The sequence below is a fragment of the Microcebus murinus genome, chromosome 17, assembly GCF_040939455.1.
Source record: "Microcebus murinus isolate Inina chromosome 17, M.murinus_Inina_mat1.0, whole genome shotgun sequence".
NCBI lineage: Eukaryota > Metazoa > Chordata > Mammalia > Primates > Cheirogaleidae > Microcebus > Microcebus murinus.
The window spans coordinates 35,791,127-35,803,429 of NC_134120.1; the positions used below are offsets into that span (position 1 = coordinate 35,791,127).

The 12,303-nt window shown below is 33.0% G+C and overlaps 1 protein-coding gene across 7 annotated transcripts in view; it reads left to right on the top strand.

Annotated features, from left to right (window-relative positions):
* The window catches only part of NOL4 (nucleolar protein 4), a 347,440-nt gene that overhangs the window by 254,555 nt on the left and 80,582 nt on the right, over window positions 1-12,303 (top strand). For all 7 annotated transcript variants that reach the window (XM_012782596.3, XM_075993566.1, XM_075993562.1 and 4 more), the window contains one exon: window positions 5,846-5,959. In XM_012782596.3, the coding sequence (XP_012638050.1) occupies window positions 5,846-5,959 (114 nt within the window). The remainder of the gene's footprint in view (window positions 1-5,845; window positions 5,960-12,303) is intronic.

Here is a 12,303-nt window from a genome sequence, read left to right on the forward strand (position 1 = left end):
TGATAATTGAATCGATCTTATGTCTTGATCAGAGGTATTGTCAGTTGACTGCTAACCTGTGCTTCTGAGTATCAACTATAAGACTTTAATTTTTCATGTTTGGGAAAGATCATTATTAATTGCCAATAATATTCTAAAATTAAGGCCAAGGCATAGATCATTAATTCATAAATAAAATATTTATAATGAAAGCCTAGATGAAGTTTAATTAGCTTATGTTAAAAACACTTTCAAACTCCTTTTAAATGAGGGAAGAGAATTTTCTCATGAAACTGGAAAAGCCCAGGATTCACATATAGCTGTATTCATGGGCTCAAATGTCAGGCATTGTACTATCTTGTCAAGTAAACTCTATGAGGTAGGGATAGTATTAATATTGTTTTTCTTCATATTGCTGAACTTGGCACAGTTCCTGATGTATAGAAAATGATTATTAAATAAATGCATTTGTTGAATAAATAAATTAAGATACTAGTGACTTTATGTGCATTCCTTCATGGAATTCTAAAAACTACCCCATGAAATGGAGATTATTTCTCTTATTTTTATTTTTCTGAATGAACCTCAGTTTTTCCATTTATAAAAATAGAAATAATCATACCTAGACTGAGGCTCAGAGATATTAAATCACCAAAATAATCACTTAGATAGCAAGTAGCTGATTATAGAATAATATCGTGAGTCTGACTTGGTTGTAAATTGTATTCATTCCACTGATATCTATGAATGAAACTACCTGGTTTATAGAAGGGATCTCTTAGGAGCTAAAACCTTCAATACAGACTGTATAATTATGCCTTTAGGTGTAGCTACACCATTTGGAAGAGAGAGTATTTGCATATCATCCAAGTTGCAGAATTCTTAATAATGTATTTTATAAAGTAACAAGATTGGAAGGAATAATCTTAATTGAGGACCCTACCTGAAGTCTAACTACTGAATTGTTTACTTAAATTATCAGTGGATTTCACTGTTGCTCCCACGCTGGCCTTATCTAATACTTGATTAAACTCTACTTAAACACTAGAGTCTAAAGAGCATTGTTACATTAACCCATGAACTTTACATTCTTAATTTTTTTTTACCTATTTAAAATTATAAAAATTCTGTGGCATCCAGCTGAATTTCAGATGACTCAAAGTTGTTTAGTTTACAGCTTCAGGATCAAAAAATTTGCATAGTTTGTTTCTGTGGTGGTAGATTTTACTTGCATATATAAGAAAAGACACATTTACATTGTTCCAACAGCAATCACGTCTTAAATTCCCAATTAAAATGTGACTTTTTAAATTCCAAAAGCACCATGTGGCAGTTTAGCCATCTGTTTAATGACACAACCACTAGTGACTTGAGTATAGATAATTATTATGATAAGAATTGTGCTGGAGAAAGATCAACTCAGATCCCAGTTGAGAATGACAGTTAATTATGAAGAGATAATTAGTGAGGATTCTTAACATTATCTTATATCCAGGGAAAAAAGTAGATAACAAATCTTCCCAATTTAGGTATATATCATGTAAATGGTATAATTATATCTATTTTAATTATCATTTTGAATCTTTTAAGATACATATCAAATAGTATATATATTTACTATCTTCAACCAGAAGGAGAAGTGTTGTTTTTCATAAATTGTCTATTGAATTCTTTGCATTTGATTTTTATGTCAAAAATATTCCCATCTCTAGTTATCACATGAAAGCTTTTGTGTGTGATGGCCACTCTTACAAATATAAAAGGAAATTGTTAGCACTATCCCTGATGGAATCTATGACTATAGCCTTTAATATACCTTACTAATTATGTCCCAGGAAGACCCTAAAGTGGTGATATTAGAACAAGCTCTCACCTATCAAATGTAGTAATGGAAAGGAGAGTTTAAATGAAGATACGTCTCAGAACCCATAGTAAACAGTAGTTTTAAATTTTTCTATGATAAAACTGTTTTATAAGGAAAAAATTGATTAATTTTCCTTCTAATTATCTTGATATGAGTACTTTTGAGTTGTGAAATGGATAAAAGCCAAATTATGCAGGAAAAATGCCAAAACAACTTTCATATAGTTGAGCTCTGTGCTATTGGGGAGCATTGGCATTTATTACAGTTTGTCAATGTTAGAACTAAAGGGATTTTTAACAGGATTACGTCTCAGGAGGGAAAGAATTCTGCCCTACTCCTGTTTTCTCACTTGGGGCATGAAACTACGTTTTGTTATGTTTCGTGTAAAGTAATTTCTTGGCACTTCTGGCTACATTAAGATCTTGTGAATTTAGATTGCATCAGTTTTGAATTTGTGGCATAACTGAGATAAGTTTCATTTTTATCTTTGCTCTACTATTGAAGAAGGATTCTAAAGAATAGGAAAAGACATTAGGAGGATTTCAATCATTTTAAGAGAAGGATATTAGGGAGATCCTAATATATTCTTTACTTAAATGCAAAGAGGTGTTAGTTGTAAATGGATTCCTTTATGTAGGGTCACTGAGGCCTTAATTGTAAAATGAGAATAATTGCTTACTAAGGATTATTATTCCCAATTTATCATCAGGGACTTAGATTCAAATCCAGAAGTTTCCACATACATAGCTGCACAATCTGGCCAAGTTGTATAATCTCTCAGAACTTTAGTTTGGTTTTATCTTAAATATGATTAGTATAAGTACTTTACTCAAAGACTGTTTGGAAGATTAAATCTGATAATGAATCTAAGCTTTTTGTATTAATGCCTGTACATCCTAAGCACCCAATAGCAGTTACTTATTATTAGCATTTACCTAAAAATTAAATGAGGATGGATCTGGATTTCCATTTGGAGATACCCATTTGATTATATATTTGAGATATAGTAAATTCTTTGATAAATACATATATATTCTTAAACTGGAATATAGATTTTGTGAATGCATTCTGCCTTTCTTACCAATGAGCTTGAATTAATTATGATGCTTATAACACATCCATGTAAAGGGCAATCTTTGACCTGCTTACTTTTCTTTATAGTTGAAAACAATGGTTTGTATATAAGAAATTGTTTAGAATATTTTGTTTTGTTAGCGATAACTTATGTGAAAGTACAAAATAGACAACAGAATTTAAGAGAGTAAAAGAGTTGAAAATTGGGAGACATGAAACCCGGGTTTAGAGCTAGTTCAATTTGCCCTTTGGCAAATTGCTTAATCTATTTGAGTTTCAGTTTCTTCCAAGTTTAGAGAAGAAATGAGTACTGGATCATTTCTATGGCTATTTACAGTTATCAAATTATAATTCTACAATAAACTCAGAACAACTCTATTTTCAAAATTATACTATTTATCTACAGGCAATGTTGAATTATGTATCTTTGTTTCTACTTATTTTTCCCACTCAATAGGGAAACGTACATGCTTCATCTTGAAGCTGACTTTTTCCCAAAATCTTGAAACATTAAGTTATCAAGTGACTTTAAAGAATATCTAGCTCCACTCAGCCAAGATCTTATTCTATTAAATAGAGTAATTTCTGAGAAGACCAATTTAACACATCTGGGGAAGACCCAACTTTCCCCATCATTTTCTCTGAAAAGGAAATTATATAAATTATACATAACAACTTTTACTCTTTGTTTAGTAAAAGTTGATTTTAAAAATTAAAAATAATTTGAAAGCAAATGCTACCAAATAATTTTAATTAAAGGGATATTTTAGTGTGTGTTCTCCTTATTCAACAAACTTGTATACATTGAAAGAATTTGTGTGTTTATTAATACAGTTTAATCAATTGAATAAAATTCTATAGCTTTATATATTCCTAATTTGGAATATATTCTGTCTGATAAAGAGAGAAAAATAGATGTAATGAAGAACTAACATATATCTCTATAAATCCCATGTGGCTATCAAGAATTCAATTCAGAAAAGGGAGGTTGCTGATGTTTTATTTAGATTCTGTTAATTTCATCTCTGGAACCAGATAAAGGATCTAATAATGAAGTTTATAAAGGTGTAAACCCTCATTCCTATTTGAGTGATGCTAGCTACAATCAAATGATTTTTCTTTTTTTGTAATGAAATGTTCTTATTCTTATTTTTTCTACAACACCTTTGCCTCAAAAAACTAGTTCAATCAAGAAGGATATTAATAAATACCTAATTCCCATGTAGAATAGGTTACAATTTTGAACCCAGCAGTGTCTGTCTACTAATGAGACATTAATTTTATAGCTTCATATTTATTTGGTTATTTAGTTCTGGACTACAGACTTTTTTTTTTTTTTTAACCTTTACCTCGTTTGATCCTTTATTCCCAAGGCACAGTTCTGGCTTTCTAATTTCCTTCTCAGAATACTTTTATTGTATTTTTTTCCTGCCACCTCAGGGGCACCTCTCTTCTCTTTCTTTTGCAAAAATAGCATTCCAGATATATCTAACCATCATGTCAGACATCTCATAGGGTTAGCAATGAAGACTGAAGCCTATATCTCTCCTCCCTTTTGCCTACAGAGGCTACTTTGAGGGGAAGCAGAGAGGAAGTTTGCTGAAGCACCTGCAGAAATTGTTTCCTAGTTCACCCAAGATCAGAGCCTGGTCTCTTTCTACACTACACAAATTTGATCAAGGAATATTTTTAAATCACCGTGGTCTGAATTTATCTGTTCCAAAATATTATTTGAGACATCAACCCTATGTTTCAATTTGCTCAGGCACATTTTACATGCCAGAGTTGGTCAAATGAATGAAGTACAATAAAGGCATGTTCAAGTTTCTTTTAAAAAGTATAAAAGACCTCAATTAGTTTGGAAGCTTCTAATTAACAATATTCACACTTATTTTGGACTGAGCCTTTGAAAACCCTAAGGCAGCATGTCACTATAGATGCTAGATTCCCAAATGATACTTTTGTTTTGTGATTTCACATTATTGTATTGTCTTATCTGGTTTAATTTTTATGTTATTTCTTATCTATAATTTGCTTATCATAATTAAAAAACTGTTCTATATCATTAAGTACTTCATCTTTCAGTTAGATGTTTTTGCATACAATTATGGGGAAAATGGAAAACTTTTCTATGATTATCACAAATGATATAAAGAGCTACAAATAATTTATAGTTAATTAGGAGCTTAGTTGGGGGATTAATTAATTTCTGTGTGGGCTACATAGAAGATAGATTTCAACATATACCTGTTAACAATGTCAACTCATATTTTATAAATGAAACAAAACATGCATGTACACACATGGGTAAACATTATCTCACATTGAAAACACCAAACCTTTGGTATATCAAAATAATGCTAGCACTGACTTTTTATTTTGTGTTTAAACTAAAATAAGTATTTTTAAAAGCATTTTAATCACATCAATTGTGTCACAACTTAGGCTATAAATATTCATAATATTTCATAGTAAGATTGTTTGACATGGTCTGAGTATCTGTTAGTTTTTTTTTAAAAAAACTATGTTTCAGCCCTGTCACTTGTTTTTGTTTTGTTTTCTTGTGCATTGTCATATGTTATAAATGAACTAAAGAACTTGTTTTATTTGTCAGATCCAGTTAGCAATTCTGTCACTGCCTGTTCAAACTGCAGCTTAATGGCCCAGACTAGATACTTGTGAGGATGGGTCTGTGGGAATGAATGATGGATCTGTGTAGCAATGATAGCTTAACCTCTAACTAGCTTTCATTTTTCATCTTTGCAATTTTCCATTTCCTCTTTTTATTGAAATAAGTTCAGTTGAAATAAATGGATACTCCTGCACGTGTTGATGGTCCCGTGAGCTCTTCTGAGATTAGCGTTGGCCTGCCTGTTAATGATACTGTTAATAATTTTTTTTCATATTTTTTTCTCTTTTTCTTTTTAGTCTCGACCTATTCCTTCTCACCTTACTTCAGCAGTTGCAGAGAGTATCTTGGCTTCAGCCTGTGAGAGTGAGAGTAGAAATGCTGCCAAGAGGATGCGTCTGGAGAGACAACAGGTACTGAGGCTTCTTGCAGTCTGGTGGTCACCAGCTATTGCAAATGCAGTTAATTTCGTTTGATTTATATAGGAGAGTAAAAACTCTTGAGCGAGTTATAGTACACAGAGATATAATTTTTATGCCTTTATGATGAGAATTTAAACTTGAAAAATACACGTTCATGTGGTCAATGGAGGTAAACAACAAAACATTTTCCATGGTGAAAATGGAAACTAACAAGTTATAATTCTGTTTAACACCCAAATTGAAGGCTAATTACTTCGTAAGAGGTTCTAACTCTTAATTCATTTACAACAGTTTTCTAAATTTACCTCATCATGTATCATAGTGATCTGATCATGTTCTTTAATGTCTTCTGGTCTACTGTCAAATGCCAGTAGTTTATACTGATATTGGGAAAGTACAACATAACTTTGAAAGACTAGAAAACCATAAAATGTGGATATAACATAATGGAAATCCATGTCCTGAGCTTACTCCCTTATTAATTAATCACTTATTATATGCCAGTTGCATATCATCTTTATGTCCCTTTTCTAAGGGTGTATGTCTGTATAGCACGGATGAATTTATTTTCGGTTCATTGTTCATTGGTGTTTTACTCAATCTTTCTCTTGGTTTATCTGTATAGTTCTGTCTCCCCTTCTCATCTGTAAAATGTCTTTTTCTTATATTTATCCCTAATAAAAAGCTAAATTATAATATATTAAATATCATACATACATACTGTAGTCTCACTTTTAAATTATTTTTACAACAAAAGTAGTGGGTGTTTCATATTTCTAATTGAGGTTGAGATGAATCGAGACTAAATAAAATTAGTCTAATTTTGTTTCTCCCGTAAGCCAGTGGGCTTCAAAGAAAAAAAAAAAAGAGCTTTCCATTCCAGGTATAGAATATTTTGAAATGTTTAAGAATGATATAATCTTTGATTTGATATATTTATTAAACTATCATGTCCTAATAATTCTGAATGCTACAAAAGATGAAGCCTTTAGTTAAGTAAAAAATACTGTTTTAGCTTTTGATAAAAAGTATGTAACAATTCTTATTTTGAATTTGTTAATCATGCTGCCAGTATTTATTTACATATATGCTCTCAGTTGAGACATTATCATTATTATATCTATAAAATTTACTTAATTACAGTGAGTTACAGCACTACATATAACACCATCTAGCATAGTGGTTAGGATTACACATTCTGGAGTTGAATAGACCTGGTTTTGATTTTCATCTCTATTCTTACTAATTGTGTGACCGTTAGCAAACTATTTCAGTTCTGAGTGCTTCAGTTTCTTCATGTGAAAGACAAAAATAACAACAGTACTAATTCTATGAGGTCATTATGAGAATGTTAAATGACAGATGCATGATATGTACTTAGTATTTTGCCTGGCACATAGTAAGCATCTATAATTTCAGCCTAGAAAAGAAGACTTCGATGTCTAGCATGTTTGTCACTGCATTTGTATCAGTAAACTAGAAAGCATTAATAATACTATCTCAGGTACAAGAATTTTGAAGTCAAACTAAGTCCATTTGAGAAAAAGATCCTAATTCTAGAAATTGGAATAATAGACTTCTGAGATTTGCAGAACTTTCTTTGTTATCTTCTAGCCATATATCCCCCCTAGTCTATACTCTACAGGCATCCTCAAACTATGGCCCGGGGGCCACATATGGGCACATAACACATTTATCTGGCTCTCCAGGTGTTTTTGCAGCCACTGCCTGTCCTGCTTAGCAGCCGACTCGTCCCAGGCCCACAGTGCACACTCTCCAATGGTCTGAGGGACAGTGAACTGGCTCTCTGTTTAAAAAGTTTGAAGACCCCTGCTCTAGAATATCTCTGCATAGTGCCAATTACATATAGAGTTGTTATAAAAATTAAATGACCGATCCCTGTTATGTACTACCTACAATATCACTCTACAGTATCCTCCAAAGCTGGTCATCTACCAATATTTGGTCCAATTATTTAATCACTGTTGGCCTAATCTATAAAATGGAGGATCCACATGTCAAATTTATAGTTATTGTGAGGATTTAAGTCAATGCACATAAAAGTATAAGGTACTTTATAATTTTATATATTGTTAAAGATATATTCACCATTTGCTTAAATATCTCAAATCTCACCCCAGTGCTAGATCTGCTATTTACTAATATGCTTTCCTACTGTCAGAGAGGTATAATTATTTTGAAAGTCTTTAAATTGAGCTCAAATTTGCTTCCTAGAGCTTCCACCCATTTGAAAAAAAAACTGTTAGAAATAGTGAGGAATGGGATTTCCTACTACCGTCCCAGGGACTGGGAAGGGTTGGGGCCGATGGTCCTTGACCCTACTGCCCATATCAGTTGTTTCCTGTATGTCCTCATACATACTGATTTTTTTATTGCAAGTCTCCATCACCTACGCATGGAGGATGCCCAGTATCATCTCCACATAGGGATGTTCTTTCCTAAAAAAGTTCAAAGGGCTTGAGATTTGTGGGGAATAAGGAAGAAATGATTTCTTAAATGACACTCTGTGATTTATTAGAAAAATCCATTAGGCACTTTCAGATATTTTTTCATTTATTATTCTCAATAATGCCATGAGAGTAAGTATTATTATTCTCATTTACATGTTAGGAATCTGAGGCCCAGAGAAATGGGATAACTTATGCATGATACATGGGAAAGTCAGGATATGAATTTGTATTAGGTAAGGCTGACACCTGAGATCTTTCCACAATTCTATATTGTCTTTTAATTAATTACATTCCCCAAGGGAAAACCCATATCCTAGAACCAAATCTTACAACTCATATCATATATGTCTCTCTTCTCACAATGTTTTCATAGTGCAGTTTTCTTCTGGAAAAATGATTTACTTTATTCACAAATATTTTACAGTCTACCATAACTAGCAAACCAGGTTTTGCCCGGATATCAGCCTAAAAAATGTTACAAACTTCCCAGAGTGTTTCACTTTGGGAGAACTAATTATGCACTGAGAATACTAGCTTAGTGTTTATAATTAGTATTTCAAAAATATCTAAACCATTTCTTCTTACTATGAATTCTATGGATTTCCTTTGGTATGCCACATGGAGACTTCTAATAAGTGATTCTGCTTCTCACCAAATCATGGAGTTAGCCAGGACCCTTCTCCAAATCAGATCTAAACAATCTCTGCCCAAGTAGAGACAGCCAGAGAACTTTACAGTGAGTGATTCAGTGGTTCTTCATCATGCCTCTGACTTCCTATGGGTATACAAAAATTCAAAAATTGAACAGTTAAAAACTGTTTTCCCATTAAGCCACCTATCTGACTGCTTGCTGCCAGTAGTTAGTCACATGAAGAGCTGTAGTTATGCATGTCCTTCAGAGTTTATGAAGCTTGATGAATGAATTGGATTTTTTAAAGCTCTTTCAGCTGTAAACATGAAAGGTATTACAGATGTGTTAAATACTTTATGCTGTATGTCCATTTTGCACTAAAGTCCAGAGGAAGCTTATTATGCAGCTTCAGCCTAAAGCAAGCCAATGGCAAGAACAGGAGCCTACTGCTTTATTGGGAATCAGTTTTCACAGAACTGAGGTTAATCCTTAATGCATTTTAACATATACTCAGCATTTTTTAACATCAAAATCTGAAATTTTTATGTTAACTAGGAAATTATTTAAATCAGAAAAATGGACAAATCTAGACTTCACTTTTATAGCTCTGTGACATTGCTCAAATTTTGTGGGTTCTTTTTCTATATCTTTATTATTTAGATATTTATTTTTCCTTAACAAAGATATCTTATTGTTCTTGGTGATAATTGATTTAAAGAGACAGACAAAGGTAGAAAGTGAGAGAGATTAGAACTAACTATTTGTTGGTGATTTACCTCCTATAAGTGTGTATTTTTTCTGCTATTTTTGAGGGGTGACATATATTTTATTCATAGGCTTGATGACTGATTAAGGTAGAAAGTTTTTGAGGAATGTGACGGTTTCTTTTCTCTATCCACAGTGATTTCAATTAAATTAGTTTGTAATCTGTAAAAGGGATCACATAAAGCCAACCATCAAGGGCTTCCCCAGTGGGAGCCCAGCAGATACTGCATCTAAAGCACAAAACAGGAGAGGTGGGTGACAAATTTTGCAAGGGCAAGGACAGATGGAAAATCAATGGTTGACTGTCATGTGATACCTTTGACTCTATTGACAAGAACACAGTGGGGTAGGAGAAGGGAAATGGCATGTTAGTTACCTGTCATATAATAAAAGTTAAGGATTCAGAGAAGAAAGCACTAAAAACTTATGCATCACTAATTTAAAAAATTAAAAAACAACCCAAGTGCCCATCAATACATGAGTGGATTAATAAAATGTAGTATATGTATACCATGGAGTTTTATTATGCCACAAAAAACAATGGTGATCTAGCACCTCTTGTATTATCCTGGATAGAGCTGGAACCCATTCTACTAAGTGAAGTATCCCAAGAATGGAAAAAGAAGCACCACATGTACTCACCAGCAAATTAGTTTTAACTGATCAACATTTAAGTGCATATATAGTAGTAGCATTTATTGGGTGTCCGGCAGATGGGGGCAGGGGATGAGTATATACACGTGTAATGGGTGCAATACCCACCGCGTGGGGGATGGACACACTTGAAGCTCTGACTCATATGGGGCATGGGCAATATACGTAACCTAACATTTGTATCCCCATAATATGCTGAAATAAAAAAAAAAACACTTAATAAACCAGCATGAACCCAGGACCTAAAAATATTTAGTAACCCTATACTTCCTTGTTTATTCTTTTAATCATGCCGAATTCACTGCAATCTTTATCTGTTCATGTTTTTTCTTTTGTTCTGTTAGGGTACTAGTGAGTGGGAATATTATTAAAATAAATTTAATTGCAGGTACAAAAGTTGAAATGTAGCCATATATGCATGAGGTAAATTTTAATGCAAAATTTTGTATTTTGTTATGGATGTATTTAAAAACTATCTAAAACACTGTGATAAAGACACAGTTTTTCAGACAAGAAGGTTTTCTTTCACATTTCATTCTATAGTTGTATGTCCTTTTGGTAACATTTATAAACATTAAAAAAATACCTAACTGAAAGCAACAATTTTCAATAGGATTTTACTTTTAAATTTAAACATTATGATAGTAACTAAGACATGACCTTAAAACTATTTCCATGGCCTGCCAGCCCATACCTCCCCAGCCCTATACTCAATCATGTTCAGCTTTTTATTCTACTTCTAGCATTTTCCTTTTTTATGTACAATGTCAGGGGGAAAAAAAAAACTGTATCTTTGAGTCTTTCTATGTTTTTCAATATGACCCTTTCATCCGCAGAAGAAAATATACTATATAAGAAAAATTTATATACTATATGAGAAAAAAGTATGGGCATACCTCATTTTATCATGTTTTGCTTTATTGTGCTTCACAGATATTGTATTTTTTTTTTACAAATTGAAGGCTTGTAAAGTCTTGTGTCAAGCAAGTCTATTGACAGCATATTTCCAACAGCATGTGCTCACTCTATAGTCTCTGTGTCATGTTTTGTAATTCTTGCATTATTTTAAACTTTTTCATTATTATTATATCTGTCATGGTGATCTGTGATCCGTGATCTTTGATGTTAACTATTGTGATTGTCTGGGGCCACCACAAACCATGCCCACATAAGAAAGAAAACTTAATTGATAAATGTTATGTGTGTTCTAACTGCTCTACTGACCTACCGTCCCCATGTCTCTCTCCCTCTCCTGGGGCCTCCCTATTCTCTGAGACACTATCACACTGAAATTAGCCCAATTAATAACCCTACAATGGCCTCTATATGATCCAGTGAAAGGAAAAGTTACAAGCCCCCTTAAGTCAAAAGCTAGAAATGATTATACTTAGTGGGGAAGACATGTTGAAAGTTGAGATAGCCTGAGAAGTATGCCTCTTGCAGCATTTAGTCATTTGTGATTACAAAAAAAAGTTCTTGAAGGACATTAAAAGTGCAACTCCAGTAGACACATGAATGATAAGAAAGCAAAACAGGCTTATTGCTGATGTGGAGAAAGTTTCAGTGGTCTACATAGAAGATCAAACCAGATACAACATTCCCCTAAACCAAAGCCTGATCCAGAGCAAGGGCTTAACTCTCTTAAATTCTGTGAAGGCTAAGAGAAGTGAGGAAGCTGCAAAAGAAAAATGTGAAGTTAGCAGAGGTTGGTTCATGAGGTTTGGGAAAAGAGGCCATCTTCATAACAAAAGTACAAGGTGAAACACCAAGTGCTGATATAGAAGCTGCAGCAAGTTATCCAGCAGATCTAGCTA